Source organism: Pleurodeles waltl, chromosome 7 (assembly GCF_031143425.1).
Source record: "Pleurodeles waltl isolate 20211129_DDA chromosome 7, aPleWal1.hap1.20221129, whole genome shotgun sequence".
NCBI lineage: Eukaryota > Metazoa > Chordata > Amphibia > Caudata > Salamandridae > Pleurodeles > Pleurodeles waltl.
The window spans coordinates 672,543,138-672,568,503 of record NC_090446.1 but is presented as its reverse complement, the minus strand read 5'-3'; the positions used below and the strand labels follow the sequence as shown (position 1 = coordinate 672,568,503).

At 46.0% G+C, this 25,366-nt stretch overlaps 1 protein-coding gene across 1 annotated transcript in view; it reads left to right on the top strand.

The window, feature by feature from the left end:
- Nucleotides 1-25,366, top strand: part of STK32A (serine/threonine kinase 32A) — a 651,463-nt gene that overhangs the window by 432,857 nt on the left and 193,240 nt on the right. The window contains exon 6 of the mRNA XM_069244672.1: nt 9,722-9,759. Coding sequence (XP_069100773.1) covers nt 9,722-9,759 — 38 coding nt within the window. The remainder of the gene's footprint in view (nt 1-9,721; nt 9,760-25,366) is intronic.

Below are 25,366 nucleotides of genomic sequence, written 5' to 3'. Positions count from 1 at the left end.
ATCAGTATCTGACAAGAATAATGACAGCTGTGACATGCCAATTGTAGGCATTGAAAAAAGGTGGAATATATATCCAAGGGTGGTTGCTTCCAATACAAAAGTCTAACACAAGAAAATCAAAAGAGGAAAAATAAAAAATAAAATGAATTAATCATATACTTTAAAAGTAGGCGTTAAACAGCACTGTCACCAATTAGTGATATCTGCCACGGAAGTACCGCACAGATGAGTGTTCGCTCTGACAGTACGCTTCAGTTGAATACGATTGTGCAGCTTTGTTACATTTCTTGGTTATTTACCTAGGAGTGGAATTTGAAAGTTCTTCTTCCATATGTCAACCCGTTGAAATTATGGTCAGAAAATCATTCCTTTTCATTGTTGATCTAGAAGCAAGATGACATTTTTGATGAGCATGCCTTGTGTTGTAACTTGGAATGCTTAATTTAAGCTTCCTCTGTTTAGACAATCTATACAATTTCCAAGTTCTATACTGTTTTTTCCTAGTAGAAATTGGAGGTGTGTTCAGCAATGTCGTTTCCCATCGGGGAGCGAATAGCCTTTTATTAACCTGTTCCCTATTAATTTCACAATTTTCTTTATATTAGAGCAGTCACTATACCAATTTAAATGCACACCTTCCCATCCTTATTTCTGAATCTATTTATGCTGTTTTTCCAGTGGAGTTATATCACTGAGGATTTTCCCACTTTCATTTAATAATCCTTAAATTATCATTCCTTTTCGGGAAAAGTGTACGCCAGGTCAGGGTGCTAGCACCCTTACTTTTTAGTGTCTTTAGAGGCGAGTGCTCTGTCCCCTGATGTAATCTCTCTTTGGGCTTCTAACCATGCCCATGTCACGTCAGTCCCTTACATTGGTTTGTGGGCTTGCCTTTTAAAATCCGCATGCTTCATTTGTGAAAGGTATGCATACGTCATGCCTCTTTCAGTGTTTAGCCCTCCTCAAGCGCACCGACCAACTACTGGAAACTTACGAGGCTCCATGCTTATGGTTTCTGGGGCCACTTTTTTCAAGGAAAGCTCCACAAAGCACATTCACAGACAGGGCAGCTTTTATTCCTCAGCTCTTCAGCTCTTCTCCAGGCAGATGCTCCTCTTGGTTTCCAGAAGTGTTCTAAAGTCTGTGGTTTTGGGTGCCCTTCTTATACCCATTTTGCCCTTTGAAATTGGCTTACTTCAAAGCAAAGTCTCTCTTGTTTGTCCTGCTTTGCCCAGGACAGGCCCCAGACACACACCAGGGGTTGGAGAATGCATTGTGTGAGGGCAGGCACAGCCCTTTCAGATGTGAGTGACCACTCCTCCCCTCCGCTCCCTCCTAGCACAGATGGCTCATCATGAAATGCAGAATACACCCCAGCTCTCTTTGTGCCACTGTCTAGTGAGAGGTGCAACCAGCCCAACTGTCAAACTGACCCAGACAGGGAATCCACAAACAGGCAGAGTCACAGAAATGGTTTAAGCAAGAAAATGCTCACTTTCTTAAAGTGGCATTTTCAAACACACAATCTTAAAATCAACTTTACTAAAAGATGTATTTTTAAATTGTGTGTTCAAAGACACCAAACCCTACATGTCCATCCACTCCCAAAGGTAATTTACACTTTAATCATATTTAAAATCAGCCCCCATGATAACCTATGAGAGGGACAGGCCTTGCAACAGTCAAAAACAAATTTAGCAATAGTTCACTGTCAGAACATATAAAACACATTACTATATGTCCTACCTTAACTATACCCTGCACCCTGCCCTTGGGGCTACCTATGGCCTACCTTAGGGGTTCCTTACATGTAAGGAAAGGGAAGGTTTAGGTCTGGCAAGTGGGTACACTTGCCAAGTCGAATTTACAGTTAAAAACTGCACACACAGACAATGCAGTGGCAGGTCTGAGACATGATTACAGATCTACTTGCGCGGGTGGCATAACCAGTGCTGCAAGCTATTAGTATTTGATTTACCGGCCCTGGGCATCTCTAGTGCACTGTACTATGGATTTACTAGTAAATCAAATATGCCAATCATGGATGAACCAATTACATACACATTTTGTATAGGAGCACTTGCACTTTAGCACTGGTTAGCAGTGGTAAAGTGCCCAGAGTAACAAAAATAGCAAACAGAGTCCAGCACGCATCAACAGCCTGGGAAACAGAGGCAAAAAGTTAAGAGAGACAACACCAAGGATGAAAAGTCTAACAGGGACATTGTCTACTATGGACTGTCTTGTTAGGTGTGCAAGATGCACTATGGGAATTGCACCCTGTGATTGCACGTTTGGGATGAAAGTTTATATATATTGCACCTCCTATTGTTCTGCACAAAATGTGTTCTTGCACTTAAAAGATGGATTCCGCTTCTGTTTAGATTGCATGAGATCAGTTCATTTACGTCTGTATTACCTTTCTGTTTTAGAACAGACAATTAATTTATTTCTAATTTCTATAGATTCTTATTTATTGGCAGCCTGGCCACATATGAAAGAGATGTTAGCCACTGCCAATAGTTGACCTATGGATGCTAATAATTCCCAACTTTATAGAGGATGTTAAGACGTCACCAATGAAATTGTTCTTAGGTGCTCATGCCTGGTTTGAATATGTTAATGTATTTATCATTTAATCATAAAACAGATTTGTTGGGGCAAGTACTGCTTCAATTGTGCATATTTTGACCAGGCTATACTGCTTTTACTACTGTGCCATGAAAATTGTATCTGTCTTGTGAATTGTTAGAGGTTTATGTATTGATGGCGAACACATGTAGCAAACTGGAGGACAGGGAAACAACATTCTAGCGTATGTTATATTTTATTGGAATTAATCTAGATGTAATTTAAATTACATTCTCCTTTTTGTGTATTTGCATATGTACCTGCACTTTCCTAAGATTTTGGTTAGATGCTGGAATAACTGCAATCTTCCCATTTTTAGATTCCATTAGGTGCAATGTTTTTTCAGGTCTTGGACTGTTGTTTTATGTGTTTTTAATCGTATTTTTGTTAAGCAAATATTTATTAATTGTGAGGCTAATAAATGAAACAGTAAAGATATTTGATTTGAATTATCCTTTTTTTAACACCTTTATTTTTTAACTTTGTTGCATCATAAGTACAAAAACAATAGCAATGTGGAACTAAACAATAACAATACCCCTTGCCCAAAAAGTCCAATGTACTATTCTCAGCGTGGCATATACTCAATATAAATAGAGGGTAAATAGGATCTTGACAGTTCGTAAGAGGGGATGGATCAGATATTACAACACATGAAGTATATTGTGTAATATCTTTCCAGTTTCACTGGTTCAGGTAACCTCATATCTCCTCTTATGTGTTAATGTCTGTTGTGGCTCCATCTGCATTATCAACATAGTTTGGAAACTGCCCATAGGTTCAACACAGGTGGTATATCATGTTCTCTTCCTAATATCCATGCCAAAGGTTTCCCTGACTTGTTTCCATCACTGTGTAGCAGTTGTCTCTATTGCGTTAATGTGTATTTGTCCAACATGTCTCAAAGATCATGTAGTTTCCGCTGTCTCAGCAAACCTGTGCCTGGCTGCCAATGTTTCAGTCTCACTGAGTGACGAGTGAATTCTTTATTTTGTGGGTGGAGAACTCTTCAATTATTGAGAAAGTCGAGATTACACATAGGGGGTCATTTCGACCTCGGCGGTCTTTTGACAAGACCGCTGAGGGACCGCCGTGCTGAAGAGCGCAAGTGGTGGCGGTTTTCCGCTCGGCGTATTATGACTGCTGGCAGCCCTCCGTCCTTTTTCGGACGGAGAGCCGCCAGCAGCCATACTGGCGGGCGGCGGGGAAGTGGAGGTTGCTCCACCTCCACCGCCACGTCAACAGAACACCGCCCACCGAATCACGTCCTGTGATTCGGCATGGCGGTGTTCTGTTGATGGTGTGGTGGCGGCGGAGAAGCCCCCATGGATCCCGTCCCCTCCCGGAGGATCAACGGACCAGGTAAGTTGATCGTCCGTTAGGGGAGGGGGGTGGGGGGGGTGTTGTGTGTTGTGTGCGTGCATGGGGGTGTGCATGTGTGTATGTAGAGGGGATGAGTGAGTGCGTGTATGCATGCGGGGGTGTTGTGTGTTTGGAAATGAGTGCGTGTCTGTCTGCATGGATGTCTGTATGGATGTGTGCGTGTATGTCTGAATGTGGGTGTGTGCGTATGACTGTGTGTGTGGCTGTTGGCATGTATGTTGGTGTGTGTGCGGGTATGTGTGTTGGTGGTGCCTGCGTGCGTGTCGGGTGTGAATGTGTAATGTGATGTTGGGGGCAGGGGGGTCCTTCCACCTTTGGGGGTGGCAGTGGTGGTGGGGGGGTGTAGGGGAAGGACTCGGGGTGGGGGGTGGGGGAGACCCCTATCAGTGCCAGGGAAGGAAATTTCATGGCGGTTCCAAACCCCATGAAATCCATGGCGGTCAGCCGGGTCATGATACCGCTGGCGCTATTGTGATGACCGCTGGGCTGGAGACCCAGGTCTCCAGCCCAGCGGTTGTCTCCGCCCTGGCGGTCGGATCGGAGAAGTGGCGCCATGGTCATAATTCAATTTTTTTTTACTGCCAGCCTGTTGGCGGTAAGACCGCCGCTTCTCCGCCAACCGCCAGGGTTGTAATGAGGGCCATAATCTCCAAGAAGGACACAGTCGTCATGGTTTGGTGCTCACCTAAGGCTGATGTCGATCATTCTCCCCATCAATCATACAGTTGAATTCTTCAAAGCAATTTACTGGGGAGTCAAGGCTATCCTGGAGTATATCCTAAATCTGCTGCAGGAAGCCACGATCATCAGCGCTGGGTGTATAAATGTATACTGATGTTCTTCCTGTCTAGCGTGTCCTGTACCAGGACATACCTCACATCCACATCCAACTACGAGTATGTGTGATGGAAGGGCACCCCAGGAGCTACCCATTAGGGCACCCCCTAGCATAGGAGAAAGATGTGGCTGAATACATCTGCCCCTTCCAGTTTTTCACCAATTTGTGAAAGTAATCTGGCATAGGGTGTGTTTCTTGCAGGCATGCAATATGAACCTTTGTACATTTTAAGAATGAGTGGACCCTGTAACGTTTGGTATACGCACCTAAAACCCCAGACATTACAAGAAAGAACAGTACTGGTTTCCATCATGTATTGTTAAGCATACCATCTCAAGCCTCCCACACTCCTACTCTCTCAATGGTGCGGGGGACAATGCCCCCCGTATCATGGTGCAACAGTGGACTTTTCACAGCAACACAGTTAAAGGGAACCCCTGAAAAGACTCAATCATAAAACACAAACCAACAAATCCACCACTCCCCATGCCAGGCAAACAATCAAACAAGGAACACTCATGGTTGCCCACCGGCTCAAAGCTGACAGGACCAGCAGCATAAATCCAACCCATAAACAAAAACAAAGCCTACCACTAATGTGAGAGCACGCTCCCCACCCTGCACTCAATTGCAATATTGAGTATAAGCAGCACAGTAAAGTATACCATCTACAGGTCCCCAGTCAATTTGTTGTTTAGCAAAGCTCAGACTATCCCCTATCTCCTCCAATCCACACTAATGGGGTGGGGGTGGGGCTCAGAAGGCTCACTCTAGTTCCAACCTTCGCCCCCCCAGTAATGAACCACAATGCCAGACAAGCCTCCAATAATCAAGACTGCCCTCTCCCCTTTCAGTTTTTGATCTCACTCTTCAAGTGCACATTCCTATGCATCCTCTGTGGTGGCAGCAGACCCACCCACATTTGCAACAGCTGCTGTCACTGCCACTCCTTTCCGCATGGGAGTCAGTTGTCCACCAGCATCCACTTGTCCCCACCCTCAGGTTAACCAGGAGGGTCTGGGGCTGCAGCCACACCCCAGTGGGCATAGGAACATGGGGGTCACTCAAGGAGCCCTTGTCCTCCGGCAGACTCCCATGCCATATACGCAGGAAGGCCAGCCCCAGTCTTCTTCTTATGAGCAGGCAGGAGTCACTGCTCCTTAGAACAGCAGTTGCACCCCGATCCGTAGCAAATGGAGAGCATGTTTGAGGTATTGTGCCCGTCCTGAGGCCCAGCAAGCTCCGCTCACCACTGTGTGCAGGCACGAAGGAACACCCCCCCCCCCCCAGCAGGCCCGTCTCTGAAGGGCCCTTTATGCAGTAAGATTTGTGCAACGCCATCTGCAAGTTTATCGCCACACTCTAACCCTTGTTTGCTTACAAGAAATAAGACAGAATGTCAGGAACTACATTTTATTTTGCATTTCACAAGTCTGTCAAGTGACAGTCTGAAATATATTATCAGTTATTCCTGGTTTTTCAGCTAGCAGCACGTTGCATTGTGCAATCTGTAGGTTTGCTTTTTACTCTGTCATGGATTTACAACCCCAGAGTGGAAAGTGCTATTGGCTAAAATACCAGAAATGGTCAAATATGTTATACATGATTTGAAGTCATGGGTTAATTATGTTTTATAACAGGCTTCACAATACAACAAAGGTACATCACATACAAAAGCAGGAGAATCTTCCCTAACACAGATATTAAGTCATGGACAGGGGGCAGTAGTAGAAGGGACTTCACATGATTTTCTCTCACAAACAGGACAGGTAACATGGGTAGCTAATACACTAAAGAGGGACTGAAAGGAGTTCAAAGACTGTTGTATGCTCTCTGTAGAAAGAAACATAGAAACAGCCACACCTGTTATGGAATTACTATACATTCATGTACTCATGAAGGATGATGAACCCTTGCCTACCAGGTGTGGTATACCTCAACAGTGGATTCCACATCTAGCACTAGGATACATCTGCAATTACTATGTTTTTACTGGATGCACAGTCTCCTAGTTACAGGTTCCATAGTTTGGATGAGGTATTGTGCTGTATGGGGAAATGTGTGTTTTCACTTTTTTATACAGTTAGGCCTACATTACAGTTGTGCATGGTGAGCTAAAATGGTTTTACTGCTGTCTCCCCACTATACTATAAAACATAGGAGGGCTGAGCAACAGACCCTATTTCAGTTTTCTGTCAATACATTTTGGCTCTGACATATTGCCTTCCTCGTGGTGTAGGTCTTGATATCTCACTATGAATATTGTGAAACAGTCCCTGGTTCATGCGACATATCATAATATATTATATTATATTATTATTATTGGTATGGATTCAATATAATCTTTGTTTTTTCAGAAGCTCAGGCAACCCCAGTGGAAACATCCCTTCTTCGTAGAACAGGTGCACTTTGGTTGGACAGGTGCAGCTAGGGCCGTAGCACAAGCTGTCCCCGTTATAAGACAGGTACAAATTGGGCAAGAGCAGTGCAAGCTTTACTTCCTCACAGAACAGATACAGCATGGGAGTAGCAAAGCAAGCTTACCTCTCTCCCAGAAGGTAGCATAAACAATCTTCTATTTCCTGTAGAACATATTCAGCCAGGCACACTGGTACATGCTTTAATTGCTCACATAACGGTGAAGGCATGAATGACATGTAGGTAACAGACAGATCAGTGACGCAACAGCAAAACTCATGTAGAGGGATGTATGGGTGAATAAATGAGTGAATGTGTGAGTTCTGACACCGATCTCACTAAACAGATCAAACATCTCAGTACCCTGAAGGTCCTTCTGCTGTCATTCAGAGACCTGCGGTTTGTGGTGATTTTTTTAGTTTTCCTCGCTTTTAGACGTAGCAGTAACCTAGGAAGTAATTGTTGTTGGGCTAAGCCAAGCCACTACCTAATTAGCTATGCTCTAGACAGGCGCCTAATGGGCACATTGGTGGCAACCTCTTCAAAAAGGTTTTAAAGGTGCATACACCAGACTTGGTGCGGCATCTGATCATTTTTTTAATTTCAAATCCTTTTATTGAACTTTGCTAGCTGAAAGACAGAGGAAAAATACACAATACATGGCTGCAGGATGACAATAAGGTGAGCTAAGTGGAGTATTGCTAATACAACATTAGATCATAGGTAAACGACCATTGTGGTATGAGCTTAACAAAAACATCCATATAACAGCAGAGCTAAGTATAAATGGCCTATGACTGTAAAGCGATGATGAAGAGAACTACGTAGGAAAACAACCAGTTTCGGCTCCTCTGCTAGGGCGGAGGAGCGTCACCCCTCCCACCCCCGCCAGCAGCAACCGCTGCAAATCCTTTAACAAGGAAAGGATAAGAAACCTTGTTTATTATCCTTTCCTTGTTAAAGAGCGGGGCATGACGAGTAGTGAGGGGAGTGCATTGTGCACTCCCCTCACTGAGCATGTATGTTTGGCCGGCCGTCTCAGGGCCCGCAGGCAGGCCAGTCTCTGAAGGCACCTTCATGAACACCAGTCAGCAACAAGGTGCAGGAGGTAACACCCGAAGCCAGGGATTCAACTCTGGAGGAGGGCATCATTTGTACCCAAAGTTGTTAATCGAAGGGCTCCGTGCCTAAAATGCCTATTTGAGCAGGATGATGCAGGGTTTGTATGGCACTCAAGGGGAGCTTCTCGGAGGCTTGTCTGCCTGGGAGCTCCCTGGATTGGCCACTGGGCAGGCTGGGAGCCTGTACCTGCAGCGACGGGAGAGCAGCAGAGCGGTGTGAGTAGCAGAGGTAAGTTTATTAAAATGTATTTATTTTTATGTTTTAATGTTCCCCCCGACACCCTCCGCCGTGCGCCGGCCGCCATGCCCCCTGAGAACCCGACAAGCCGCGACTATAAAAAAACATTGGTGGTTCTAAGTTTTCAGAGGATCAAAGGACAGACCCTAGCGTGGCAGAGATCATGGCATAAGTGTAACAGATAGCAATACTATGGTAGATTTGGTGTACCATGAACCGTGTATTAATGTAATGTGTTGCCGAGGAGTTCAAGTATCTTGTAAGAGAATAAACCAGAGTTAGAAGAAAGAATAGGAAGGAAAGGAGGAATACGAGGAATTAAGGTAAGTAAGCAATGGGGAAAATTAACGTATTTCCCTTAAAGCTCAACTCCAGCAAAGTCCCTTTTAAGATCCCCTGCCTGTATTCGGCATAACACTGCCCTGGATGTCTAGCAGAAGGCCCGGAGGGAGTGTTAGCAGGGCCATTTACCCAGAGCCTCATGTTCAAGGAAGAACCCGGGTCAATTTTAGTTTTATGCCATTTGTTAAAACTAGAAATATTTCCAGGGCGCACCTATATTGTTCAGCTTTACCTGGATCTCTCTGAACATCAGCCAGAGAGCCTGATCTTTATTATTGAGGCAGAGGGGTTTTTATTCATGAGAGCTGCAGTTTGCCATTCAGATGAGATTTCTAATGTACATATCTGAAATGCCTGACTCTCTAATGGCACTTTAGAATTTTATTTTTAGTGCTTTGAAGTGGCATTACTGAAGCTAGCCGAGCAGAGACAGAGTGAAGGAAGGGAAAGGAGGAGATGGGGTGGGTGAGGAGGAGGACTGATGTGTGTGCCACTATACGTATCCAGGTATTTCTGGTATTTTTCCATCAACTGATTACATGTCCCTTATATGTCACCTAACATTATACTTACATTCTCATTCACCGCCTCCATCTTAGATACCACATTTAATTTGTTGCCTTTGTTTTACCAGAGGTAATTTGCCATCAGTTTTGCCCTCCTCGATTTATTGCCATCTCCTAATGCTGTGTAGTTCACAATGATGATTTATTTACAGATTAAATGTATTTTTATTTCTGTTTCCCACAGGGACATCAAGCCCGACAATGTGTTGCTGGATGAACAAGGTAAGATGCTAGTGCTCCACAGTGATGTAGTATGGCTAGGAATCTGTCATTGTAAATGACTCTGTGGGGCTGAGTGAGGGTAAGGTCACTTATCTATGGTCAATGTGGAGCAAGAGCAGAAAGACAACCCTTGTATCAAGCCTTGCAGCCACCACCTTTCAAGATTTTGACTTTCAGAAGGTGATGAGGTCGAATAATCAAGTATAAGCTTTGGAGCATGGGTACTCGCAAACATTTTCCCAGGGGCCAAAAAGTTTGGTAGGTGACGTGCCTGGGGGCCGCATTGATGCCAGGGCAGTGGTGGTCAAGTGGGGTGGTTGGGGGGATTGGTGGCAAGGTAGGTATAGGAGAAGCAAATTATATACATCTAGTGGCTGAAATAAACAATGGGAAACCAGAAAACCTGGAATGAATCCCGGCTTACCCACTTTTCCAAATTGTGTGATCTTAGGCAATTGTTTAGTCTCACTTTCCCTCCTCTTTCTGCATTATCACATTTAAGATGACCTCGAAATACATGATTCATGGTGTGCGCTGCACAGAACCTGCTTCTATGTTTGATTTAATACACTATAATGTTGTTAATGTATTATAGGAACCCAGGCCACCCATAAAGTGCACATACCGAGTGACTTGCCTCTTTAATTTACTATTGGTGGTGTTCTTAGGGTAAGGGAAATAATTAATGTTTCAAAATTTATGTTTCCAAATGTATGTTTGAAAACTATCACTTTTAAAGGAGTACATCTCAATGCACTGATGAAATAAATTGTACTAAGACAAAAGGGTTCTGCATGTTAACTAAATACACTTTTTTAATTTTGAAGAGACTGTCTTAGTTTTACACTTGTGCTGCAATGAAGGTGTTTCTAAAGTTAAGTGAAGGAGTCCCTAGTTACTTCCTTTCTTTAACACCAAATAAGTTTGAAATAAATGATTGTGTGTGTTTTTAATATTTTTATTGTTAGTGCAGAGTCGAGCAAACAGCTGCCCAGTGCTCTGTTGCCCAAGGGGCCGCATGTAAAGGTCAGGGGGGGCCGCTTGAGGCCCACGGGCCGTACTTTGAGTATCCATGCTTTGGAGGATGTGTTTAGCAGGAGGATTAGCTCATGCAGCTCATGCAAAACAATCAGTGCTTCATTTGAGCCGGTTTCCGGTGCGGGCACCAGCACTTATTTTTCTGTTTCAGTCATGTACTTTAAGCAAACACTTATACGGGAAACAGAGAGGCAGAGAAAAACGAAAAAGCACCTGTAGGAGGCTGGCCTGGCTTGTAGTGGGTACCAAGGGGTACTTACACTCTGTACCAGGTCCAGTTATCCCTTATTAGTGTAGAAGAGGTGTCTAGCAGCTTAGGCTGGTAGAAAAGGTAGCTTAGCAGAGCAGCTTAGGCTGAACTAGGAGACATGCAAAGCTCCTACTATACCACTGGTGTCATATGCACAATATCATAAGAAAACACAATACACAGATATACTAAAAATAAAGGTACTTTATTTTTATGACAATATGCCAAAAGTATCTCAGTGAGTACCCTCAGTATGAGGATAGCAAATATACACAAGATATATGTACACAATACCAAAAATATGCAGTAATAGCAATAGAAAGCAATGCAAGCAATGTACAGTCACAATAGATTGCAATGAGAGCACATAGGTATAGGGGCAACACAAACCATATACTCCAAAAGTGGAATGCGAACCACAAATGGACCCCAAACCTATGTGAGCTTGTAGAGGGTCGCTGGGACTGTAAGAAAACAGTGAGGGTTAGAAAAATAGCCCACCCCAGGACCCTGAAAAGTAGGTGTAAAGTGCACCTAAGTTCCCCAGAGAGCACAGAAGTCGTGATAGGGGAATTCTGCAAGGAAGACCAACACCAGCAATGCAACAACTATGGATTTCCAGACGAGAGTACCTGTGGAACAAGGGGACCAAGTCCAAGAGTCGCGACAAAGTGGAGATTGGGCAGATGCCCAGGAAATGCCAGCTGAGGGTGCAAAGAAGCTGCCACTGGATGGTAGAAGCTGTGGATTCTGCAAGAACGAAGAGGACTAGGAACTTCCCCTTTAGAGGATGGATGTCCCACGTCGTGAAGAAGCTTGCAGAGGTGTTCCCACGCAGAAAGACCGCAAACAAGCCTTGCTAGCTGCAGGGTCGCGTTTAGGGTTTTTGGATGCTGCTGTAGCCCAGGAGGGACCAGGATGTCACCAATTGCATGAGGAGACAGAGGAGGCGCCTAGCAAGACAAGGAGCCCTCTCAGAAGCAGGCAGCACCCGCAGAAGTGCCAGAACAGGCACTACGAAGAAGAGTGAACCAGAGCTCACCCGAAGTCACAAAAGGAGATCCCACGATGCTGGAGGACAACTCAGGAGGTTGTGCACTGCAGGTTAGAGTGTCGGGGTCCCAGGCTTGACTGTGCACAAAGGAAATCCTGGAAGAGTGCACAGGAGCCGGAGCAGCTGCAAATCACGCGGTACCCAGCAATGCAGTCTAGCGTGGGGAGCCAAGGACTTACCTCCACCAAACTTGGACTGAAGAGTCACTGGACTGAGGGAGTCACTTGGACAGAGTTGCTGAGTTCCAGGGACCACGCTCGTCGTGCTGAGAGGGGACCCAGAGGACCGGTAATGCAGTCTTTCGTTGCCTGCGGTTGCAGGGGGAAGATTCCGTCTACCCACGGGAGATTTCTTCAGAGCTTCTAGTGCAGAGAGGAGGCAGACTACCCCCACAGCATGCACCACCAGGAAAACAGTCGAGAAGGCGGCAGGATCAGCGATACAAGGTTGCAGTAGTCGTCTTTGCTACTTTGTTGCGGTTTTGCAGGAGTCCTGAGCAGTCAGCGGTCGATTCCTTGGCAGAAGGTGAAGAGAGAGATGCAGAGGAACTCTGATGAGCTCTTGCATTCGTTATCTGAAGAATTCCCCAAATCAGAGACCCTAAATAGCCAGAAAAGGAGGTTTGGCTACCTAGGAAGGAGGATAGGCTAGCAACACAGGTAAGAGCCTATCAGGAGGAGTCTCTGACGTCACCTGCTGGCACTGGCCACTCAGAGCAGTCCAGTGTGCCAGCAGCACCTCTGTTTCCAAGATGGCAGAGGTCTGGAGCACACTGGAGGAGCTCTGGGCACCTCCCCTGGGAGGTGCAGGTCAGGGGAGTGGTCACTCTCCTTTCCTTTGTCCAGTTTCGCGCCAGAGCAGGGCTGGGGGATCCCTGAACCGGTGTAGACTGGCTTATGCAGAGATGGGCACCATCTGTGACCATCAAAGCATTTCCAGAGGCTGGGGAGGCTACACCTCCCCAGCCCTGACACCTTTTTCCAAAGGGAGAGGGTGTAACACCCTCTCTCTGAGGAAGTCCTTTGTTCTGCCTTCCTGGGCCAAGCCTGGATGGACCCCAGGAGGGCAGAAACCTGTCTTGGAGGTTGGCAGCAGCAGCAGCTGCAGTGAAACCCCGGGAAAGGTAGTTTGGCAGTACCCGGGTCTGGGGTGACAATTCCATGATCTTAGACATGTTACATGGCCATGTTCGGAGTTACCATTGCGACGCTATACAAAGGTAGTGACCTATGTATAGTGCACGCGTGTAATGGTGTCCCCGCACTCACAAAGTCCGGGGAATTTGCCCTGAACGATGTGGAGGCACCTTGGCTAGTGCCAAGGTGCCCACACACTAAGTAACTTAGCACCCAACCTTTACCAGGTAAATGTTAGACATATAGGTGACTTATAATTTACTTAAGTGCAGTGGTAAATGGCTGTGAAATAACGTGGACGTTATTTCACTCAGGCTGCAGTGGCAGGCCTGTGTAAGAATTGTCAGAACTCCCTATGGGTGGCAAAAGAAATGCTGTAGCCCATAGGGATCTCCTGGAACCCCAATACCCTGGGTACCTCAGTACCATATACTAGGGAATTATAAGGGTGTTCCAGTATGCCAATGTGAATTGGTGAAATTGGTCACTAGCCTGTTAGTGACAATTTGGAAAGCAGAGAGAGCATAACCACTGAGGTTCTGGTTAGCAGAGCCTCTGTGAGATAGTTGGTCATCACACAGGGAACACATACAGGGCACACTTATGAGCACTGGGGCCCTGGCTGGCAGGGTCCCAGTGACACATACACTAAAACGACATATATACAGTGAAATATGGGGGTAACATGCCAGGCAAGATGGTACTTTCCTACAGCACCACTGTAGGAAAGTACCATCTTGCCTGGCATGTTACCCCCATTTTTCACTGTATATATGTTGTTTTAGTTGTATGTGTCACTGGGACCCTGCCAGCCAGGGCCCCAGTGCCCATAAGTGTGCCTGAATGTGTTACCTGTGTTATGACTAACTGTCTCACTGAGGCTCTGCTAATCAGAACCTCAGTGGTTATGCTCTCTCATTTCTTTCAAATTGTCACTAACAGGCTAGTGACTAATTTTACCAATTTACATTGGCATACTGGAACACCCTTATAATTCCCTAGTATATGGTACTGAGGTACCCAGGGTATTGGGGTTCCAGGAGATCCCTATGGGCTGCAGCATTTCTTTTGCCACCCATAGGGAGCTCTGGCAATTCTTACACAGGCCTGCCACTGCAGCCTGAGTGAAATAACGTCCACGTTATTTCACAGCCATTTTACACTGCACTTAAGTAACTTATAAGTCACCTATATGTCTAACCTTTACCTGGTAAAGGTTGGGTGCTAAGTTACTTAGTGTGTGGGCACCCTGGCACTAGCCAAGGTGCCCCCACATTGTTCAGGGCCAATTCCCAGGACTTTGTAAGTGCGGGGACACCATTACACACGTGCACTACATATAGGTCACTACCTATATGTAGCTTCACAATGGTAACTCTGAATATGGCCATGTAACATGTCTATGATCATGGAATTGCCCCCTCTATGCCATCCTGGCATAGTTGGCACAATCCCACGATCCCAGTGGTCTGTAGCACAGACCCTGGTACTGCCAAACTGCCTTTCCGGGGTTTCACTGCAGCTGCTGCTGCTGCCACCCCTCAGACAGGCTTCCGCCCTCCTGGGGTCCAGCCAGGCCTGGCCCAGGATGGCAGAACAAAGGACTTCCTCTGAGAGAGGGTGTTACACCCTCTCCCTTTGGAAAATGGTGTGAAGGCAGGGGAGGAGTAGCCTCCCCCAGCCTCTGGAAATGCTTTCATGGGCACACATGGTGCCCATTTCTGCATAAGCCAGTCTACACCGGTTCAGGGACCCCTTAGCCCTGCTCTGGCGCGAATCTGGACAAAGGAAAGGGGAGTGATCACTCCCCTGACCTGTACCTCCCCTGGGAGGTGCCCAGACCTCCTCCAGTGTGCTCCAGACCTCTGCCATCTTGGAAACAGAGGTGCTGCTGGCACACTGGACTGCTCTGAGTGGCCAGTACCATCAGGTGACGTCAGAGACTCCTTCTGATAGGCTCCTTCAGGTGTTGCTAGCCTATCCTCTCTCCTAAGTAGCCAAACCCTCTTTTCTGGCTATTTAGGGTCTCTGCTTTGGGGATTTCCTTAGATAACGAATGCAAGAGCTCATCCGAGTTCCTCTGCATCTCTCTCTTCACCTTCTGCCAAGGAATCGACTGCTGACCGCGCTGGAAGCCTGCAAAACTGCAACAAAGTAGCAAAGACGACTACTGCAACTCTGTAACGCTGATCCTGCCGCCTTCTCGACTGCTTTCCTGGGGCTGCATGCTGTGGGGGTAGTCTGCCTCCTCTCTGCACTAGAAGCTCCGAAGAAATCTCCCGTGGGTCGACGGAATCGTCCCCCTGCAACCGCAGGCACCAAAGAACTGCATCACCGGTACCCTGGGTCTCCTCTCAGCACGACGAGCGAGGTCCCTTGAATCCAGCAACTCTGTCCAAGTGACTCCCACAGTCCAGTGACTCTTCAGTCCAAGTTTGGTGAAGGTAAGTCCTTGCCTCCCCACGCCAGACTGCATTGCTGGGAACCGCGACTTTTGCAGCTACTCCGGCCTCCGTGCACTTCCGGCGGAAATCCTTTGTGCACAGTCCAGCCTGGGTCCACGCCACTCTAACCTGTATTGCAAGACCTCCTAAGTTGTCCTCCGGCGACGTGGGACTCCTTTGTGCGACTTCGGGTGAGCACCGTTTCTCTCCACTTTGTAGTGCCTGTTCCGGCACTTCTGCGGGTGCTGCCTGCTTCTGAGAGGGATCCTTGTCTTGCTCGACGCCCCTTCTGTCCCCAGACGCAATTGGCGACATCCTGGTCCCTCCTGGGCCACAGCAGCATCCAAAAACCCTAACCGCACGATTTGCAGCTAGCAAGGCTTGTTGGCGGTCTTTCTTCAGGAAAACACTTTTGCACGACTCTCCACGGCGTGGTGGATCCGTCCTCCAAAGGGGAAGTTCCTAGCCCTTGTCGTTCCTGCAGAATCTTCAGCTTCTACTGTCCAGTAGCAGCTTCTTTGCACCCACAACTGGCATTTCCTGGGCATCTGCCCATCTCCGACTTGCTTGTGACTTTTGGACTTGGTCCCCTTGTTCCACAGGTACCCTCGACTGGAAATCCATCGTTGTTGCATTGCTGATTTGTGTCTTTCCTGCAGAATTCCCCTATCACGACTTCTATGTCCTTTGGGAAACTTTAGTGCACTTTGCACTCACTTTTCAGGGTCTTGGGGTGGGCTATTTTTCTAACCCTTACTATTTTCTAATAGTCCCAGCGACCCTCTACAAGGTCACATAGGTTTGGGGTCCATTCGTGGTTCGCATTCCACTTTTGGAGTATATGGTTTGTGTTGCCCCTATCCCTATGTGTCCCCATTGCATCCTATTGTAACTATACATTGTTTGCACTGTTTTCTAATACTATTACTGCATATTTTGGTATTGTGTACATATATCTTGTGTATATTTGCTATCCTCATACTGAGGGTACTCACTGAGATACTTTTGGCATATTGTCGTAAAAATAAAGTACCTTTATTTTTAGTATATCTGTGTATTGTGTTTTCTTATGATATTGTGCATATGACACTAGTGGTACTGTAGGAGCTTCACTCGTCTCCTAGTTCAGCCTAAGCTGCTCTGCTAAGCTACCATTATCTATCAGCCTATGCTGCTAGACACCCTATACACTAATAAGGGATAACTGGGCCTGGTGCAAGGTGTAAGTACCCCTTGGTACTCACTACAAGCCAGTCCAGCCTCCTACAACCACACAGGGAGAAATCAGAATGCTGCAGGAGTGAGCTGAAGGAGTACGGAGTGGCTGTAAATAATTAAGAGAGGCCCAAGACGGCTTCAAGAGTAGCTGCCTCAGTATCCCGTGCTCCCACATTTCAGTGCAGAAGACGCGTTTCAGAGAAGAGCTTTGGGCACCGACACTTTTTTATTTACAAATTAAGCACTGACCATGTATGATGTACGCCATTACTTCACTGATACAACATTTTGCAGTATGTGCCACCTAACCAAGTGCCTGGTGTATGAAACTGTTTTACAGTGACAAAGAGTATTAATCGCAAAATCACAAACCTTGCAACTGCAAAACAGCAAGCTGCCATGTGCAAACGGTACTTTGTAAATTGGAAATATCTTAGCGACTCGCATTGTAAACTTTATGACTTATGAATCAGAAGATGAAGAGGATGTGAACTGACACCTCGCTCCTTTCATTTTGCAGTGCAATGTAACAATACTTTAGATCAGATTACCGATCTGTGCCGACGCTGCTGTGAAGCATTGCCAAAAAGCATTGCCAAAGCCCATAGGTGAGCCCTATTGCCTTTTTAATGCTTGTTAGGGACTGTTCGTTCACCTGATCTCCAGGGCGACCAACTGGCAGTCTCATCCAAAGACACTTTCTGTCACATTAGGGAGAAACCAAGTTAAATCCTAGTTGATAACGCTTAGGCAATGCCAACATTAAAGGAGAGCTAAAAGGGAGATTTAAGGAAGTAGTCGTGGGGACTGGAGTCAGATAAATTCCCCATCAAACTGTATTGCTGAGAGGAAATCTGAAGGAGGAGAAAGTTGAAATAGCTTATTTTTCTACACTCAAAAAGGAAGTCTCTCTGTCTACATGGGAGTGTTTCAATGCATGAGTTTCAGAAGCGGCTGAGTACAGCTCAGACTTAAAATGACGCCCTCATGCACTCACAAACATATTTTTCTGACAAGCATACAGGTATGACCCAGACTGCAATGTAATTATTGGCACAGTTCCATGTTAAAAGAGTTATTTAGAACATTGAAAGACGCTCGCTCCAATATTCTTGTATTTGTCTTCCTGATTCTCTCTTTTTAACTTTTAATATTCTGCCCTCAGTGGGTTTATTGTTCTACGTAGTCTTCTGTCTCGGGCTGTTTCAGTTGTTGAACGCCCTCTCCATCATCATAGGCCCTCTCCTGCCGCTTTGCCATAGAAGTCTAGTTCTGGACCTTTCCAACTGTTTGAGCATTAGAATACTGAGAGCTCCATTGAAGACATGGGTGGAATGTTCTAATATCCATATAGCCTTCTTCTTGGCATACACTGGTTGTAAAAGGCCCTCTCTTTCGATATAGTCCCGAGCCGCTGGCCTATAATAAGCAGTATTGCCCCCGCAGTGGGGCAGAAGGCTATAGTATAGTGATTGGCAGTATTTGAATTTTGTATTTGTATTTGTAGAGCGCATTCCTGCCATAGCATCAAAGCGCTATGCAGCAACAAGAAAGAGTGACGAAATACCAAGAGAGGGAACGGGAAGCTGCTAAAAGAAATAACAAGAATTAATTTGAAAGAGGCAAGTTTTCAGCTGCTTCCTGAAAGACATAAAATGATGTTCCTTCCTGATGGACAAGGATAGAGTGTTCCAGCATTTAGCTGCTGCTACTACAAAAGCTTTGTCACCCCACCTAGCCTTACGACTACTAGGGACAGAGATCAGATGGAGTCCTGCTGACCTAAGCTGCCGACCTGGCACATACCGTTGTAAAAAGGAACGGAGGTATTCAGTCCCTACAGAGTGAAGAGCCTTGTGAGCTACACAAAGTGTAGCTTCTCGACAGGTAGCCAATGCAACTTCTTCAGACTGCTGCTAGCCGAAGCTCAGTGGGGAGATCTAATACCAGACGGGTAGCAGAATTCTAAATCAGTTGCAATTTGTCAAGCAAGCCTTAATCAATGTTTAGCATCAGCGTGTTACAGTATTCTAATTTGGAGATCACTAAGGCAAGAGACACAGAAATTCTAAGCTCCTTCTGTAGGCAAGGGGGCACTTTCTTCAAAGTTTTGAGAATCCAATAGCAGGCTTTGGTGGTGGAATTTACTTGGGACTTAAAGGACAAAGAATTGTCAAACATAATCCCCAGATTTCTGGTAGCAGCTTTGAGGACAGGCAGGTCACCGCAAGATGGTGGCCACCAACGTGAGCTCCACAATTCCCTGCTAGAGCCAAAGAAAAGGATCTCCATTTTATTGCCATTCATTTTGAGCCAGTTATGGCCCAAGCATTTATTGATCTCATTAATGCAGAGATAGAATCTACCTTCTACTTCCTCCCAGTTCTTGTTAACAGGAATAATTAGCTGAGTGTCATCCACATCCACTGAAATCATCAGAGCTTACTATGGTAGATCTTTCGCATAGGAAGGACTTCAAAATACTCAAAGCTTTCCTCTAACACCTGCTTGGTGGCGACGTTGTACGAGATGGTATCAAAAGCGGCAGATAAATCCATTAACTCTAAAATAGCTACATCCCCTTTGACTAGTTTGCAAATAGTATCCAAGGTGGTGATAAGGGCAGATTCAGAGCTATGAGCTTTCCTTAAGCGTTCTGAGAGGGATCCAGTCCATCTGTGTCTTGTAAAAATGTAGCTAATTCTGTGTTAAGATGTTTTTCAAAAATTTTAGCCTGGAAAGGTAGGAAAGCAATAGGCCGAAGATTTTTTAGATCGTTCACAGCTCCACCAGGTTTCTTTTTCAAAGAAACAACAATCGCTTCCTTCCATGATGGAGGGAATTTTCTGATGTTCAGAGTCTCCTGATAGACAGGTACGAGGGCCGAGGACACTAACTTTGGAACAAGCTGCAATATATGATGAGGGCAGGGATCGGTCGGAGAGCCTGACTTGATTCTTCCCATAAGCTCTTTAATCCTCTCCATTCACAGAGGCTGTAAGTTAGTAAGAGTAGGAGAGTCACTGCTTACTGAGCTATTTAAGTGCTCATAAGGGTCTGGCACCCCCGAAAACAGAGCAAAGCTAGCTTGAATTTGGACAACTTTATTATTTTGTTTAAATTAGCGACCTTATTGCAAAATTCTTGTGAGTTTTCCAGTTCTGGGAGGGCATTAGCAACAGTGAAAGAGTCTACCCTCTAAAAGGTTCTCTAGGGACAACACTAGCTTCTTTAATTTTGTGTGAGTAAAACTCGGTTTTAGCTTTGTTTATTGCTTCTTTATAGATCTAAGCTTCTTTTTTCCCTTTGGGTTCTGATTTAATTTCCACCTACGTTCCTGTTGTCAGTATATTCTTTGTAGGCTCTTAAGGTCTTTAGCATACCAGATTTTTCCCAGCCAGGGGGCAGGGTGTCCTCAGAGGGGCCAAATGGTCAGTAGCCATTTTGACCCCAAAGTTGAATCTGTCAAGAGCCGACAAAGGTTGTTCCTTTGCTGTTTCCCAGGCTATGATCAATGCCGGGATAAGGTTCTTTTCCTTAATTCTATTCCATTTTCTAATGGGCTTAAAGGAAATGGAAGGATGAGACGGAGACAAAGGCGTTGTCACCGTAAAGGTAAGAAGATGGTGGTCTGTCCACTCAAGGGCCCTATTCTCTAAGAGGGCACAGTTATCATGATGAGCAAATATCCCATCCAATAAATGGCCGGCCTGGTGAGTGGCTGACGTGACCCTATCCTTCCAATCAAAATTCGCCATGAGGTTCAGGAACTCACCAGTATTGGGGTCCTGAGTATCCTCAAGATGATTAAAGTCTCCCAGTACAGTGCACTTGGAGGCCATGGTAATAGGCTCTATAATGGCTGCCCAGTGCTGAAGAAAAATAGTTTTTAGTCCTGGAGGACGATAAATCAACAGACCCTCAAAGAGCACAATGTTTTTCAGACAAATCTTAAAGTAGACGCCCTCACAGATTTCTGGTGTAGCATTTATGGCTTCCCAGTGACAACAGTATATTTACTTAAATATAATAGCTAAACCACCTCCTCTGCCGCTGGTTCTATCAAATCCGGAGAACTTATAGCCGGGTGGGGAGGCTGCTATAAAATTGGGGCGCAAATCTTCTTTGGCCCAGGTCTCGGTGATAAATAAGCAATCTAGATTCTGGCAGGCAGTCATATCTTCGATTTCGATCCTATGTTTGACCAGGGAGCGCGCATTGATCAGGGCACGTCATAGGTTTTGTGCTAACATCCTCTTTCCCTTCACAGCTCTTTAACAGATCATGCTAAGGGGCATGAATAAGGTCTGTGTGAGGCGTCATCCCGTGCGCCCAATTGCATTTGCGCTATAAAGCTATATAATTTCCCAGTACTGACGTCTGTACCCATGAATAAAGGCCCATTTTCTGAGTTATAGGCCATAGACACAGGTGACGATCTATATCAAGAATCTATAACAAGGGAGCAGGACTTAATCTCGGGTATAGCCTGGAACAGAAGAGTTATAATGGTAGAAAAACATTCAACACACTGAGAGAGAAATGAAATGTTGGAATGTTGATGCAGAATGGCATTATAGCTGTCTTCTTCATTGTTTCCATTTGAACTGACAATGCTTAGTGTCAATCCTCAGCCCTTCTCTTTCAAATATAAACCTCTCCTCTCCTTATTACATTTGGTATCTCTTAGCATTTCAAACCTGACGATTCCCAGATTTTGCTTTTGTTCTTTTCCTTCATTTCTAGCTTTCATGATTCTCTCTGTTACTGCTTATCAGCCATAAACTCCCTGATGTGCTCTCATGAGCTACATCTCCGCCCATTTAAAACCAAGATCTTTTTCTCACCTTTAGCCTCTCTTCACCTTCTTGATTGTCCTCAACTTTCACATCTTTCTCTCTCCTCCTTAGCTCAGAATCTTCTCCCAACACATTTCCACTGCCTCTCGATCATATCACTTTAAACTTTACAAACTTCTCAGGACCTGCCCACTTTTGACACTCTACACCACCAAAACTCTTCTGCTTGACTTTACCCTATCCCACATTGACTATTTATTTTTCTGTCTGTGGCTCTTCTTGCATCCTCACTTGCTCCCCTCCAATCTTCCTGTTAGACTTGGCATCCTTGGTGTGGTCTCCCCTAACTTTTTGCCTCTGCTTCCCAGGTTGGTGATGCATGCTGGACTCTGTTTTTATTGTTTTTGATACTCTGGGCACTTTACCACTGCTAACCAATGATAAAGTGCTGGTGCTCCTGTGTAAAATGTATGTACAATTGGCTATCCATAGTTGACATATTTGATTTACTAATACGTCCCTAGTAGAGTGCACTTGAGGTGCCAGGGGCCTGTAATTCAAATGCTACTAGTGGGCCTGCAGCACTGGTTGTGCCACCCAAACGAGTAGCCCTGTAAACATGGCTCAGACCTGCCACTGCAGTGTCTGTGTTTGCTGCTTAAACTGCCAGTTCAACTTTTACCCACTTGCCAGGTCTAAAGCTTCCCTTTTTATACATGTAAGGCACCCCAAAGGTTGGTCCTATGGGCAGGGTGCAGTGTATGTTAAAGGTGGGACATATACTGATGTGTTTTACATACCCTGACAGTCTTCACTGTTGCAAGGCCTATCTCTCTCATAGGTTAATATGGGGACTGCCTTTAAATAACTTTAACGTGCAGATTTCCTTTGAGAGGAGATGGAAATATGAAGTTTGGAGTCTCTGAACTCACAATTTAAAAATACATCTTGTAGTGAAGCTGTTTTTTTAATTGTTAGTTTGAAAATGGCACTTTTAGAAAACAGGCATTTTCTTGCTTAAACCATTCTGTGACTCTGCCTGTTTATGTATTACCTGTCTGGGTCAGTTTAACAGTTGGGCTGTTTGTGAATCCCCGCTAGACAGTGATACAAAGGGAGCTGGGGTGTAGCCTGCATACCCTGATGAGCCATCTGTGCTAGAGTGGAGGTAGGAGTGCTCACACCAGAATGGGCTGTGTCTGCCCTCTCAAAATGCTGTCTCCAACCCCTTGGTGTGTGCCTGGGGCAGGCCTGGGCAAGGCAGGATCCTGTAAACAATAAAGACTTTCCTTAGAAGTTTGCCTACTTTAAAGACAGGAAGGGGTATAAGTAGTTGATCCAAAACCCCATACTTTAGATTACTTTGAGTATTCAAGAGGAACCTCTGCCTGGAGAACAGCTAAAGAGCTGAGGAGAAGTGCTGCCCTGGCCTATGACTGTGCTGTGTTGGGCTGTCCTGCAGTTGCTGCTTCTGCCTGTGCAAGGGGAAAGAGACTGGACTTTGTTTAGCATTCCTGCTTGAGAGGTGTCTCCAAGGGCTTGGAGTAGAGCTTGCCTCCTGTTTTGAAGCCTCAGGGACAGCAAAGACTTCATCACCCAGTTCTGAGTCTGCTTGCTGTGGACTCTAACATGCCAGAGAGTGCCATGTCAGTTCGTGGGCCCCTGGAAGTGAATTTCTGGAGAAAAACCTATCTAACAACATCAGGCATCACTGTGTGACTTGTAAATGACCCCTAAGCCCGGAACTGCGACGCCACCTGCCCCAATGTCGTGAACTTTGCAGAAACGCAACGACCTGTAGGCTTCGCATCACTGCAGCCGCTGATCCCGCCCAACTTCGCTGACTTTGGAGTGACGTAAGTCCGACGCCCGTGACATCCGACGCCATTGCAGTGCCTGCAGCCTTGTGATGTCATCTCAACCCCGTGAGGTCGCCCCTAGCATTGTGACTTCGCCAGACTTCATGCCTGCCTGAACCAAGGGGCCAACTTCACAACCGACGCTGCTTCACCTCCACCGCTCTGCAATAAGGACCGGACGCTGCTGCACGACGCTTCTGCCCCGTTGCACTGGAACCGACGCATCATAGGATCCAGCGACACTTCGCTCTCCGACTCCGTTCACTGGCCTGTTTTCTACTTGCTTGCTAGGGTACTGTACCTATGGGTCGAGCAACTCCGTAAATTGCGCCAGTAGAGTCGCATTGTAGGAAACAACTCTGTCACGACGCCACTTAATACCAACTTGCAGCATTTGTGCCTCTAGGCACTATTTTTGTGCTTTTAAGTGCCAAATTCATATTTTTCACTGTGTATGGTGGATTTGTGCCATAATTGGCCTTGTTTATTTAGATAAAATATTTGTTATTTTTCTAAACCTGTGTTGTATCATTTTGTAGTGGTTTACTGTATTACTGTTTGTGTTTGTACAAATATTTAACACATTGGCCCTCATTATGTCAATGGCGATAATGCAGCTATGGCCACGGTGACAGCCGCCAAAACACCGTCATCGTGGCTACCTACCGTCTGCCATATTATGACCATAGCCGGAATTCCGCCAGAAGGCTGGTGTAATTCCGGCTGTGGCCATGGCGGTGGACAGCGGTAAGGTGGCGCTGCTGCCAGTTGCAGTGCCATGCCAGTAGACCGCCACAGACTGTATCATGACCCATGATACGGCCTGGTGGTGTTCTGCCGGTGGACGCTGCTGCTGGCAGCAGCACCACGTCCCGTCTCCTGCCAGAGGACCCCCCTGCAAGCAGGTAAGTGGAGTGCTCTGACAGAGGAGGGTGTTGGGGGGTGTTGTGTGTGTGTGTGGGTGGGTGTGGGTGTATGTTTCTGTGTGCATGCAGGCGGGTGTGTGGCGTGTGCAATGCGTGTGTGCATGAATGGGTGTGAGTGTGCATGTATGTTGTGATGTGTGAATGCGTGTGTGCTTGTATGTATGTCAGGGGGTGTGGATGTGTGTTTGAATGGATGTATGCATGTGTGGGTCAATGTGGGTATGTCGTGGGGGGTCGGGAGTGGGAAGGGGAGGAGGGCGGGGGAGATCCCTATCATTGACAGGGAAGGAATTCCCTGGCATTGATAGTGCCTACCTCCATGGTTTTCGTGGCCGTCAGGAAGCCACAAAACCATGGCAGTAGATGGAGTCATAATCCCACAGGTGGGACAGTGACGGCCGCCTAGCTGGAGACTGAAGTCTCCAGCCTGGCTGCTGTTACCGTCCTGGCAGACAGAGTGGTACATTGGAGGTTTGGCTTGAGCCAAACCGCTAATGTCATATTTTGGGGAAGAGTACCACCAGCCTGTTTGCAGTACTTTTCTCCAAAATACCGCCATCCGCCAGGGTCATAATGAGGGCTGTTATCTCTTAAGTTAAACCTGCCTGCTCATGCCAAGCTAACAAGGGTGTGAGCGGGGGTTAACTGAGTGTGATTCTCCTTCAGCCTGAATAGAGTGAGAGTCCTTGTTTGGACAAGGGGTATCCTTAATGCCAACAAAAGACCCCATTCCTAACATTAGTGATCAGCGGTGAGGATTTGAACTTATATTTGTACTTGACATACAGTGATTAAGTGTACACTACTGTTTTCCGTGCAGGCCATTATTTGACCCATATAGCTTGTTATTACATTGCTCTTTTTGGACTTTTGTTCCCTACTT